This window comes from Carassius auratus, unplaced genomic scaffold, assembly GCF_003368295.1.
Source record: "Carassius auratus strain Wakin unplaced genomic scaffold, ASM336829v1 scaf_tig00216043, whole genome shotgun sequence".
Lineage (NCBI taxonomy): Eukaryota > Metazoa > Chordata > Actinopteri > Cypriniformes > Cyprinidae > Carassius > Carassius auratus.
The window spans coordinates 1-14,243 of record NW_020528376.1 but is presented as its reverse complement, the minus strand read 5'-3'; the positions used below and the strand labels follow the sequence as shown (position 1 = coordinate 14,243).

The window sequence follows — 14,243 nt, the reverse complement described above, 5'->3', positions numbered from 1 at the left end:
GCAGAATTGCCAAAGCAAAAGAAAAATGTCCAAATTTATAGTTAATGAATAGATAAACAAGAACCATAGCAAAAGAAAGATTAAAATAAGAAAGGCAGTAGCTATTTACACTAAGTGCAAATGGCTATAGATTCTATTTATACTATGTTAAAATAGCAGGATTTTCTGCTATTTATATCAATTATTGCAAATAGTGGCAATTATCTGCACCTCAGTATTGTAGTACATTATAAAACAGTTTGCAATAATTACTGAGTGTAAATTATCATTTTAATTCAAATTATTAAATTTTATTATTTCCTTCATTTTTATTTAAAATAAATGCTTTTCTGATGTGATTTGAAATTTGAAAAGGGAGAAAAAAACAGTCAAAAGGCAGATTCGGACCCTGATCGATTGCAACAAATTGTGAACAACACACGTCTTACCATCTGCACTATTAGAGCCGACGACTGTACTTTATCTGTTGTAATTTTGACTAGCTCAATAAGAAATATAAGGTGCCATTAAAGTGTAATATTACAATATACACAGTGAAGTAAAGTGCAACAGAATGTTAATATATTGTAAGTAAGATACTACACAGATATTACAGAATAAACTTTAATTCCGTATAATTTTACCTCAGATGAAACATGGTTAAACATGTTCTTTCTTTACACCTTAATGTTCTTTAATACTTTAACATTTTATAAGAGTTTTCTGTTAAGTATGCACATCGGGACCCACTTTATATTAAGTGGCCTTTACTACTATGTAGTTAAATTTAAATTATTAATTTGGTACAATGCACTTATTGTGTACATACATGTTTTTACATTGTACTTATATTTGAAAAATATCTGCACATAATTACATCTGTAATTCATTTCTGTAATTACATGTATAATTACACGTTGACCCATCCCTTACACCTTAACACACCCTTAAACTTGCCTATACCACCAAATCTGTCCCTAACCTTACCGGTTTCCCACCTCAATAGCAGCAAAAAAAAAAAAAAAAAAAAGTTGCAATACAATATGAACACAATAAGTACATTGTATTTATTTTTTGATGTAAGTACATAGTAGTTAAGGCCACTTAATATAAAGTGGGACCGCGCATCGTTTTAATGTACGCACGAAGCGAAAACAACTAACGTCATCACGCAATGCAAATTACAAGCGCATGCATGGTAAACACATACGTGACATGATGTCACCCGCGCTACAGTCTGCAGCGAGGGGTGTCTCGTCTTTGAAGAAGCAATAAAAAAACATTCATGAATGGGAAAATGTGTAAACTGACTACCAGGATTATTACTCTGTTGCAGGACACTTGTGTGAGAGACATATTTTTTCATTAGTATATTTGCCATCACAATTTAATAAAGTGTTAAACTGCCAAAGCTTTGCTAACTCTATGCCTGGCACTGAGATTGTTCAGGTGCAACATAATTTATGGGACTTATTCAGTCTAATGAACAACCGACTATAACTTTCCTTAATAGTGAGTTTGTCTTTGTTTATTAAACTATGCAACCATTAAATGCATTTTACTGGATTCAGAGCATCTTTAACTATATTCATAAACTTTTGAGGAGGTTCACAGAACACAAAACATCCAAATAATTCTTGAGAGCAGAATTAAGATTATTCACCTTATTCTGAGACTTCCAGTTCACTAGCCGCTGTTGGTAGGCCTAAGTAACCAGAAGAATGACAAAGTACAGTAAATGATACAACTATATGGCTTATTTATGCCAATATAAAATCTGTACAGGTAAAAACAACTTTAAGAAAATAACATGAAACATCATTATCTATAAGTCATGTCTATAACTGAGTGCATGTGCATGAGAGGAGCTGGTCACTTCCTGCAGTTTCTGTGTTTCGTTTCCTCCTGTTTCAGAGGAAGGGCAGAATTATCACCTTAAACCACAAAAATATTATCAAGTGAGCAAAGTAGCCAGTTGGTAGTCAGCAACCTCACACTACATGGTTTTAGCCCCTTTTTCTTTCAGAAGAGTGAAGCCACAAACACTGAACAAAATGTTACATTCTAGAAGCGTGAAAATGATCAACACACAAACTGTTATACAACTGTAAGTGTTAGTTTAAGTTTACATTTTTATTATGGTGTTTAATCATTTTTCCAACTGAGGTTTCATGGGGGTTGGTATAAAATAATTTTGAAAAAGCAAATAGGATTAATAAAATAACTGATGATTAAAGAAATTTTAATTGTCCATGTTTTTAAAATATGAAAGAATTTTATAACAATTAATAGCAGTGAAATATCGCAACATATCTGAGTATATCCAGTCTGTTATATTATCTAAAAAATATAAGAAATTCAAGTACATAAAAACATAAGTACTGTGCCTGCACAGTTTCCTGTAAAAGATAATAAAAGAATACAAAGGTGACACAACCGCAAAAACACACAAGAACAAGCAACACTTGAACATTCAGACGAGATCAATGACAGTCAATCAAGGAAATGAGTCATTATTTCTTCACACATTAAACTACAATACTTTATTTTAGATATGCAGGTGTTTATAATAATGCAAGTTACAGAAAGCAACACTTTACAAGTAAGCAAAAAAATTATTTTTAAATTGAAGAAATTAAACCGAGTCTATAAAACAATATGTAGAATTACATACTGCTAAGAAAAAAATCCCATTTGATCACTTTTTGACAGAGTAGGCTAGTTATGAACTGTGCATTCATTTACAATTATGTTTTGAAATTTCAATAGTCTTGACCCTCACATCTATTCATACAGGTCCTTTCAGAAATATAATTATATATTTTAAAATAAAATATTAGGTTCACATCACATGAGCAAATTAATAAAAAAAAAGCTTAAGCAAATAGAAAGGTGTGTGATGACAGTGTCATGTGGAGGGTAAGGGAGGAACTCATACGCAGACAGGAATCACTACACAGAGGGTTTATTAAAGACAAAAGGGGAAAACAAAACCCACGAGGGGGGAAACAACGACTAGGGCAGAGACTAACTAACTTAACAGGACTGGGTTGACACGATAAACAAATTCAAAACACTAGAACACTAACTACAGACAAACACTCACGGGAAATACAGAGATTTCTTCAAGGGGTAACAATACAACATCTCACAAGCTAATATGTAAACAATTCTGTAGAAACAATGAACCGACAAAAGACAGAGCACACTAAGGGATATAAATAGGAAAACTAATCAAGACACAACAGGTGGCACAGGTAAGGCAATCACGACAAAACTAGGATAACAAGGGGGGCGGGGCAAAGGAACGAGACAACACAAGCACATGGCCCAAAGACAAGGCCACGTGCTTGTACACAAAACACGGGTCTGTCATGATCCTGCCTCAAGACTAGAGGAAAGTCAGGACATTAAGGCAGAATCATGACAGACAGTCTGATTGTGTTTCTCTTGGTCTGTTCTTGTGTTGTTCTCACTGTTGCTGTCAGTGTGGAGCCACAGTGCTGTATATTATGCTGTTTATTGCTCCACCTGCTGGAGACTTCATCGCTTCACTCCCAGGAACATGAACAATAGTGCTGTAGTAGATTATGTCATTAATGGGATCCTGTGGAGAAAGGGATTGTAATAATTAAAATAATAATTCAGTGTCACCATGCATTTCTTCTTTCTCCAGACTTTCTAATTTCTAAATTGCCTTAAATTTTTGGGGTTTGTTTTTTCTATTTTTTTCTTCATACTTTGCTGATGGCAGAGATATGACAAATAAGTATGCAGGCTTGGTAAATTAATTAACAACAATGGCATGCAAGAAGGAATGATCTATAGAGCCATCGAAGCAAAGCAAATAAAGTAGTAGTAGAGAGCACACAAATAAGAAAAAGCCAATACTTGAATATTTTAGACAATTTAACAATCCTAGCCAGGGGTCTGTTCTTCATACATCTCTAACTCAGCTCGATTTAATTGTGGACGAATTGGTGTAATCTTGGATTTTTTGTTTTGTTCTTTGAAGCTCACACTGGAGTTGCTGTCAGAGCAACAGGTCTGTATAAACTTAAACCATCTTATTTCATGTAGACAGGATTAGATCACATCTTTTTAATACTTAAGAAGAGACCTAATCCCCTTTACATGAAATAAGTGGCTGGGAAAGATTTTAAGGATGAATTACTTAAAATCTGTCCCAGCCACCAATATTTTACTACAAGAATACCCTACTGATCCATGTACAAAATTAAAAATAATGTAAATATAATGAAAATAACATAAAAATGTTGTGTAAAGCCCATTACTATAAGCACATCCAGTTTTACTTATTGAAAGATTTATAATTGTTTTGAAGTCTTACATAGGCTACATGATGCACAGTTCCTCTGAGCAGAGCATTCATTTGAGTGGTGACAGCTGTATCCTGAAGACGCGCATGAGAAAAAAAAAACTGCTTTAAAGATAAAATTAAATGAATTGTTAATTACAGCATTTAAGGGAAAAAAAATAAAGAATGTACAAAAACTAGAAATCATTAACAATTATTGGGAATCATGTTAAAAAAAAAAGTTATTTTTTTCTATTATTATATGTACTGTGTTAAGCTAACCAAGACTTGTCATTTGCAATTACATACTGTTGCTCTTTTGTTAGTTTTGATTGCTTCTATTGCCCTCATTTAAGTCACTTTTGATAAAAGTGTCTGCTAAATGACTAAATGTAATGTAAACCTATTGTATCATTAAATGTAGTTTTGGTTGCTTGCTCTTTCCTTATAAAGGTACAGAAATTTGTGTCAATCTGCACACAATCCATCCTACATTCTATGTGATATTAGTAATTTTCAATACTATTTAGGGCAGATAGATAGTATGTACACTGGGACGCAGGGTCAGGAAACTTAATCCAGATATTTGAATAAAATCCTCAGATTCGTTTTAAAACCCAAATTAGCCTGAGATCAGTTATCACGATTAAAAGATCTGGCATTTTTCGAAAACATCTTAAGATGTATTAATCGAGGTATGAAGAATGGGCCCCAGGACACGCATAAGAAAAATAGACTCATAAGGTCACCTTAAAATAGATATATTAATGTCTATTTGGGATTTCATCATTTTATGGTGCTGTGTGTCATAGGATCTTCAGGTTTAGAGTACATCTGCATTTCATACAAATCACACAAAAACCGTAACATCAAGAAAAACCATGTCCTGGAAATATGTGAGTGGCGTAAAATATGTGAATAGTGTTGCATTCTTGTCAGAAATATCAGTATTATTTATTTCATGTATTTCTGACATGACAAAGCATGACAAAGCACATATCAAAGGGTCATTTATGAAACATGTCTGTGCCTCTGATGAGCTGTTCTTTTAATAGATCATTCTTATGATCTCATCAGTTACCATTTTAAATCAGTCCGACAAATGAAGCAGATATAATAAATACAGGCTATAACTCCTTTTCTTAACTACCCGTTCCTTGGTCAACAATGAAAATAGCTACATAAGGAACGCTAGACAAAAACAACAAATGCTTTTCTTTTCTCACATTTGACTCTTAAACAGTCTCTAGATTGATCAGAATGAAAAGGCTGTGTTATCAAAGCAGACAGAGTCTTTTATACTAAAAATGAAATGATAGAGCACATAACAGGGGTTAAAGGCACACCTTAAGAAAAAGTGAATTTATAATTAAAGTCAAATGTGTGTTTCACCCCGGTGCGCCTTTAGTGATGTTGAACCCTATATTATCATCCCAATATTTTCATAACTTGCTTCTTATAAAGGACTCACCATGTCAGTGGTTCTGCTGCTGTTTCTCCCTCTGATGTGAGGTTTATCTTGTTCTTCATTTTAAAAAGAGGAAACAATAATATCTGTCATTAACTGCATATAGATTGAATCTGTGCTGTCAGAATAGCAGGGAATAAAATAAAAGTGTAGTGCAGCTCAAACTGACTGGGTCTCCGTCTCCATCTCCAGGTGAAAACACCGACCAGAATCAAGAACAGCAGAAGTGCTGCTAAAGCTGGAAGAAGCCACACAATCAGGAGTCCATTACTGTGGAAATAAAGAAACAAATGTTAACTTTTATATTGAAAGAGCTCCAAAAAAGAAACTTAAAAATAATGTATTAATATAAACTCCTAGGGCTTTTCACACTGTGTTAACCCTGAGTTATTATGTTGCAGGCTAAGCTTTCAGCCACAGGAGAATTAATAGTATCACATTTGGAAGCATGTTTGGCACCGTTTCTTTTTTCTTTTTTTTTACCTGAAGTTATAATATAGACTTGCATAAGCAGCAGTGGTTTCAGCATTTAAGAAGAAAAAAAATATTGACTTGAGTTTATGGCGGGTTTAATTAGGGTTTAATCTAAACTGTGCAGGGCTGGAGTTTGACACCGTGATATACAGTGTACCTGTAGAATGTCAGTTTATGAAGACCTAGAATCATGAGTAAATACTGAGCAGTGTGAAAGGTGAAACAAGATAACCCACGATTCAGATTATCCAGGGTTTACTGACTGAATATTTGAAGTGTGAAAAGCCCTTCTGTTTATGTATTTCAGATTAAAGGTTTTAGAATTAGGTTAAACTATAATTATTTTAAACAATACACATGAAGTACTTTTGTGGCTCCTCCGTGTCTTTTGTTTCATTTCTGCAAAAACAAAAAGGAGGAGAAAGGGTAGAATATCAGCAGAGCAACAAGGAAATGACTGTTAGTCATGTAATAAACCAGAGACAAATATAGAATAATTTCCCAAAGATTATTATAAAGGAAAGTCATTTACAGAGAAATTATTAAATACTAACTCTTTGTCACTGACAGTGCCTGCGGACAAAGTAAAAAATAAAACAAAAATTTAGTTGTGTTTTATTTCATAGTATCAAAACATTTATGATTTATTGAAAAAAACAGTTGTACCTGGTTCTGCCTCCGTTACAGTGATGTGAACAGGATTCAGTGCATCTCCTACAGAGCAGAAGTACCAGCCAGAATGCAAAAGATGATTTACAAAAAAATAAGAACTATTATAAATATAAAGAGCACACTTCAAATTTAAATAAACATGATAATTCTCATGTTAATGGACTGATTTTTCAATGTATGGCTGCTTACACATACTTTTATTTTCATTGTCTCTCTGAACAGTGATGAGAACAGGATTCAGTGCATCTCCTACAGAGCAGAAGTACCAGCCAGAATCAGTCCGTCTCAGTCCAGTCATCAGCACAGTGAAGGATCTTCCCCCATCATCATCTCTGATCTGCACTGATGAATTCTGGGATGTGTCAGTCCTCCCCACTGTGTAACATCTCTGATCTTTATATCTGCACCACTGTTTGACTTTATTCTGATATCCAGAACTGTACAGACACTGAACACTGACATCACCACCTTCATGTCCAGAGACACTGCTGTTCATCAAAGATACATCAGGAGCTGAACACACACACACACACACACACACACACACACACACACACACACATCTATTTGTGATTATAAAATACACAAGGAATAAAAGAGAGTTTAAGAGAACTGAACATCAGAATGAGATTAAAACAATTACAAAATGTCTTACTAGACTGAATCTTGAGATAAGGCTCATATATTGTTTTTATCGGTGGTTGTTCTCCAGTCTCCACAACACAATAATAAAGTCCACTGTGTTTGTTCTGCAGGTTTCTCATAGTCACAGTAAAGAGACTCTGATCAGGATGATCAATTACTGATAGATCCTGCTCTGTTGTGTTTGTGTATGTGTATGTTTGATCAATCCCTGAGTACCAGGATTTCTTCTGCTGTGTGTATTTCTTGTCATAATGACATGGGATGATGACAGATCCTCCAGGATAAATAGTTAATGTATGGTTTGACCCACCGCTGTAGCTTTCAACACCTAAACAAACAACACATTATGTCCAACAATAAGTCACTTCTCATTTTTAACATGAACAGCTGAGCATAAATCTGTCACTGTAAAATGCTAAACAGGATCTATTAGAAATGAACTCAGCAATACATGTACTGTATTCTCACCTAAAATGATCCAAATCCAGATTGAAATGTAGAATGTGTTTGTCTTCACATATGCGTTCATTGTGTTTCTCTTCCTGTATCTTGAGTTGTTCTGTTCTTGAGTGTCTTGACTTCCCTCTTCCCCTTATATAAAACTTTTAAAACGGATGAATGCTGTCACTGGGGCGGGATCTTTCAAGAAGTAATTATTTATAGCATTTAGTACTTAAGATGCACTCTTTCAAAGTATGAGTACAATTAGGTTGAAAGGTTAGCCTATTGTTCCAATTGTTATTTGCATCTCTTTAGGAAATAAAATGTAGTTGACAAATTCTATGATTTTCTACTGCTATCTTAAGTTGTGCTATCTCAGAATTAAAGTTAATAACTTTTTTCTATATGAATGTTGTCGGCTAAGTAACAAGACTATTGAAAGGTGAAGCTGTGAGTGAAGAGTAGCCTTTTCTTTTTTTTTGTGGTCTGAGATGCAGAGCTCCATGTCTAGTGGTGGGGAAAACGTATACAGCACCTTTAGGGTTGAATGCTTAGAAAAAGAAAAAAAAATCCTTACAGTGCATTATAATGATAATGTACATCTTTTCAGAATAGGATATAATGACCATGACAGAGGAAGGGGGAAAAAAACTCAAACCTTTTTATGACGAGATGAAAAGATTGACATTAAAAGAAAAAAAAATGCAGACTTTAGCCTAGTCATTCAGCAAACAGATGTATAAGATTAAGTATAAAGCAAATACAGAATATACATTTTATTATCAACACTTTTATCTGATCCTTAAGGTCGATGTGGAGAAATTACAAATGTTCCCCATCAACAGAAAATTATGAGAAACAAATTATTCTATGTCACATGTACATTTTGGATTTGTGGGAGCCCACATAAAAATATTTGCAAATTTTGTAGTCATATTGCACAAAGACTTGAAATTATTTATCGATGCATAATACATTTCTTAGATGTTATTTTCAAAAGTAATAAAATTACTGACTTGTCCTGCACAGTGCTAGTTTGTTTGGTCACAATTTCTGTCAAACAGAACTCATTAGGTCTTAATTTTATGGTAAAAGCATTAGGAAGACACCAAGTGAACTTTACTGTGTGAAGCTTGAAAAAGAGAATACAATGCTTTATCAAAATGAAAAATACTATTTTCAACTATTGTTTTCATTTCTTTTGGGATACATGTGAAAAAAGAGATTATTGCTGAATTGGAATATTTTAGATTAAATATATTTTCTCTAAAACTTATTGAAGTTTATGTTTATTGTTATGAAAATTTACTGAAATATTAGTTTTATTCTGGTAAATTCACAAAAAAAAAAAAAAAAAATCTATTTAGCCTAAAATGCAAAAAAGTAAGTATATGTCTAACAAAGTTCTGTTTCAAATTTAATCTTGATATCTAAAAAAATTAGGTTTCTGTGGGACTTTTTGTAGCTATAACACAAAACACCACTAGGAGTCACCGATGCTCCTTTTGTGACGTAAAAGGTCGTTTAGTTACTTGAACCGACATCTGACACCACAAAATACACTGAGACTAGGCTTTTTCCTTTTTTTTTTTTTTTTTTTTTTGGAGAGGCTATCAAGCTGTGCGAGAACATACCCCAAAGTGGGGTATAAGTTGTACCACTGGGGCGCAAGAGCCCCCCAAAGTTGCCCTATAGACATACTATGGTGAGGGATCACCCATGAAACTGTATTTTTTTCCTACTATGGGAAATTACGTAAGGATTTTGCATTGAACATAACTCCGTATCACAGTGTCATAGAGACAAGGGGGTGGGCTCATTTTAATCAGGCAACCAATCAGTCTCTCTGGATCACTGTGAATCTATCAAGCCACGCCCTAGCAACCATAAAGAGCGCCATAGCAACAAGCTCCATTGACTTCCATTGAAAAAGATAAAATAAATAACTTTGTATAGAAGTGTCATAGAAACATGAGGGTGGGCTCGTTTGACTCGGGGCAGCAAATAGCCAATCACGAATCACCTTCAACACTTCATAGCCACGGACTAGCAACCATTTGGAGCACCCTAGCGACCCAAAGCATCGAGAGATATCTTCAAATCTGAATAACATAAAGGCATGGGGGTTGGTTTATATCATTCATTTAGGCTAGCATACCCTAACCAACCCTAGCAACCAATCAGAGTACCCTAGCAACCATTTTTCAAGACCTGTATCCCTGCATCAGAACATTGTAGAGACATGGTGGTTGGTTTATATTAACAAGCAGCCTTTGGAGCATCATCATTGGCAGCTGCCAAGCCACTCCCTAGCAACCAAACGGAGTACCCTAGCAACCATTTTGCATGATCTATATCTCTGCATCAGAACATCGTACAGACTTGGTGGTTGGTTTTTTTGACTAATGCTAGCAAACTGGACTTTCAACATGCTAGTCATGCTAGTAGTGAATAGCTACATGCTAATAGTGATTAGCTAAGTGCTCAAATGGGCTAAGAACTCTATAAAAACAACATAGTGACCATCTGTGACAACTACCTTGACTTCGGGCAGCAAACGACCAATCATGAATCCACACCTTAGCAACAGAGGGGTGAATTTTGCCAATGCAAGCACCACTCATATTTTCTTCAGGAAATGTACATTCTAGTTCTGTCTCTTCCTCTGTCTTCATCTCTGAATCCACTGAAAATTGCAGCTGAAGTAAATGATGCAGGTGTGAAAGAGGTTGATGGTTGAGGTATGTTCTCGTCTTCATCAACTGAATACCTATTGCAACAAAATTGTATGAACTGAACTGAACTGAACTATGAATTATATCATAAAACTAATATACAACAATGTAATACAACCTGAATATAGTATAAAACTAATATTGTATGTGCAACAATATGACAAATTGAATATAGTATAAAACTAAAATAAAACGAATACACGTATCATTCAATGTATCATACATCTAAATTAATTACCACATAATTATGGCACATTTGCACATAGACCACTAAAATAGGTAAAGGTTGTATAAAAGAAAAAAAATATGCATGAACTCATCAATCTAGGGCTGCATCAGCAATTTTTCATCATCACTTGATAGATGATTTTGTTCATCTTCACTTATGCAAAGTTCCTCAACAAGTTCTAACCATGTATAATGCCTTTTAGGCCATCGTGAATCCACCTTGTGAATGTGAGGTGAAAAATGTCAGTGTAATCTGTGTTCTGGTCCTACTCTGCAGATTTACATTCACCAGGTTTTCCGTAGAGCGTGATTGGCACGTGTTTGAAATCAACCATAAAGTTTTCTATTGGCTAGAGTTTATCTGGTCATCAGTGTTCAAAGAGGTCATAGGTCAGGTGATATGATGAAATCGAAAGAGCCCTAGTGACAGATCTAGCTGCTCTGGTTTAGTACTTAGAAGGTCTTGTCTTGCTGAACATAACTTTGTGAAGGCAGGCTCAAAGACTCTACCAACACAGCAATTAGTAAATAATTGCAAAACCACTCCAAAAATTACATTTTATTACAAAACCAACATTATAATTCTCATTTGTGAGAGCACAGGCGTAACTATCGGTAAGCAGGGTAAGCGGTTGCTTACGGCCCGGACCAATCAGGGGCCCGCCCGCGTTACTGGAAGATTGTGATTGACAGCCGGGTCCCCCTATCCCATTTGACTACTTTTAGTTTGATCGCATTTAATTTTTTTGCGAATTGATTTGAATAAATAATGACAACAGCTTATTTGACTGAAAATTAAATAAATGTTTGAAACGAAAAATTATGAATTTTGTGTAATTTGTTTCTAATTGGAACTGGGGAATCCCCATGGTATTGCGTGCAAAACAGTAAAAAACGTTGAACATGAGACAGACATTGAGTCGTCAAATTATAAACACAAAAGTGGCTTTCAAAAGCGCAAACGAAAAGATGAATGTGATCAATTAATAAATTACCAAAAATTGGAAGCTTCTTTAAAAAGATGACACAGGGGGAGATCGAGATTGAGATGGAGCAAGAGAGTGAAGTGAGTAAAGCACCTGAAGCGACTGTTGGTAGTAGCAGCTCCGTGGTTAATGCTAGCACCAGTGGATCAAGCAACATCGATGTAAAAGGTGAAAATGTTGTGGACAGAGTCGTCTCTCTGGACTTGCCATACTGTCAATTGAGAATGCCCGTGCGCGCAATCTGGACCTTAAGGATATGATCAATAACTTCGCACAGAGGAAAGCCCGGAAAATGCAGCTATAATGTAAGTGAGCATCTTTTTTATGTATTTGGACCTATGCCATGTGTATATAGCAGTGACAGTAACACTAACAATGTGTTATTATGGTGCGCCGACACCAGCAGTTTTTTTTTTTTTTTTTTTTTTGGTGCGCGTAGCGTCATGACGTTTTGTAGTAGGAAGCCCTCCTTGATAAACCTGCTTAAGGGCCCGGTGTTGGCTCGTTACGCCACTGTGTGAGAGTATATATAGAATATACAGATAGACACCAAGTATGTGTAAATATTATTTTATCAATATTTTTAAACAAATATTAGAATGGATGTTTTATTATAAACCTTCAATGTGAAAATAGTTTGCATTACTTTGTCCAGGTCCAACATCATTTACGGGACTTAATAACTAAATAACAGACTAAAGGTAAAAATCAGATTTTATAGTAAAATAACCTTCTTTAAGTAGCGAGTTTATTTTCCTTTATTAAACAATACAAACATTGAAATGTGTTTTACTGGATTCAGAGCATCTTTAACTGTATTCATCAACTTTTCAGGAGGTTCAGAGAACATGAAACGAAATAATTCTTGAGAGCAGAATTACGAGTATCAGCCTTATTCTGAGACTTCCAGTTCACTTGCCGCTATTGGTAGGCCTAAGTCACTAGAAGAATGACAAAGTACAGTAAAGGATAAAACTATCTGTCTGTCTTATTTATGCCAACAGTGCCAAATGTGTGCAGGTAAAAACAATTAAGAAAATGACATCTGAAGCTCCATTATCTATTTTAAAGGTTTTTATAACAAGATTTGTCCATGCTGTACCTGACTTTATTTCCAAAAATTTTGAAAATTTAGGTTATTATATTTTTTTCTGGTTTTATTTTCTTTATTGTATTTTTTTTAAATTGCAATTCTTAAAGCGTTCATTTAACTGGGGAAGCATGGTGATATCTTTTTAACCCTGTTCATGGTGTCTAACCTTAAAAGTGACAATGATTAGACCACACATGTGAGATGATTCATGGACATGTTTAGACACTGGAAATGTATGAATTGTGCTTTAAAAATAGTTTTTTTTGAATAGACAAGAAAACATACACAAAATGATATCGCTCAAGTTTTGGGGACGAGAAAAAAAAGTACCAGTAGATGTCGCCAAACACAGAAAATATGAATAATACTGTCTATGAAATAAGGTGTATAAACTATTTAATACAGACAATTTGATTGGCTTTACAATATGCAGTTAAAAATACAATTAAACTACAAATAAAACTTTTAAAATACAACAAAATTGCATTTACTGTATTTAACTCTACACCTTATGTAGGTCTAATCTGGACTTCGAAGAAAGCATAAGAAAGATTGAAGAATATTGTGAATCTTTTAAAGGGTTGATTGGTCATCAATTCATTCTGGAATACTTCAGAAATACGCTTCATAACTATGTACTTTAAAGTTAAAATTATTCATTTTGTTTTCATTGCCAATCAGCATACATTTAAAACACTGACACGCATTTCAGCTGCATTGGTTAAGCACTGAACCTTCACACCGTTTATACTGAAACTGTAAAATAGATCTGTTGTTAAATTTACAATTACTGACTTCCCCTTTCTAAACTTCTTTCAGAAGAAGCAGAAGTAACACCTTATTATTAACACACAGCCTTGGGTGTTAGTTTCACAGAGCTGTAGATCACATCAGTTTCTGGATTCACTGATGATGAAGGCTGTGAAGAAACAAATCAGCTCTGAGAATCTCATTTATTTATCACAACAGTGCGTCATTTAAGCACAACACGTTACATGACGGTAATGCAGCTAAAACTGCTGTGAAACATCACTTATGAAAAGTCAACGGAGAACATACAGATGAGACACTTACTGCTTTATGAAAAGTAATCACAAACTGTAAATCACTGAATTATCATCCACCGAGGCAGAAGACTGTGAACAAACACAACTGAAGATTATCATTTATAATCAGTTTTTCAGTAAATGTGGACAGATACACA

General features: G+C 34.6%; 1 protein-coding gene across 1 annotated transcript; it reads right to left on the bottom strand.

The window, feature by feature from the left end:
• Positions 1 to 2,128: 2,128 nt before the first annotated feature.
• LOC113096944 (polymeric immunoglobulin receptor-like) lies at positions 2,129 to 8,174 on the bottom strand. The gene is made up of 9 exons (XM_026262157.1): positions 8,025 to 8,174; positions 7,567 to 7,884; positions 7,107 to 7,424; positions 6,906 to 6,953; positions 6,794 to 6,812; positions 6,606 to 6,638; positions 5,935 to 6,035; positions 5,769 to 5,821; positions 2,129 to 3,586 (listed from the first exon to the last, which is right to left on the bottom strand). Exons 1-9 carry the CDS (start codon positions 8,083 to 8,085, stop codon positions 3,464 to 3,466), a joined length of 1,074 nt encoding a protein of 357 aa, XP_026117942.1. The 5' UTR covers positions 8,086 to 8,174; the 3' UTR covers positions 2,129 to 3,463.
• Between the last annotated feature and the right edge of the window lie 6,069 nt (positions 8,175 to 14,243).

Excerpts from the sequence above, each read along its gene's own strand:
- LOC113096944 (XM_026262157.1), bottom strand. The coding sequence starts at position 8,085 with ATGAACGCATATGTGAAGACAAACACATTCTACATTTCAATCTGGATT. Across the intron at positions 7,425-7,566 it reads TTATCTCAAGATTCAGTCTA|CTCCTGATGTATCTTTGATG; the intron begins GTAAGACATTTT and ends GTGTGTGTTCAG. Across the intron at positions 3,587-5,768 it reads GCAGCAGAACCACTGACATG|GATCCCATTAATGACATAAT; the intron begins GTGAGTCCTTTA and ends CTTTCTCCACAG.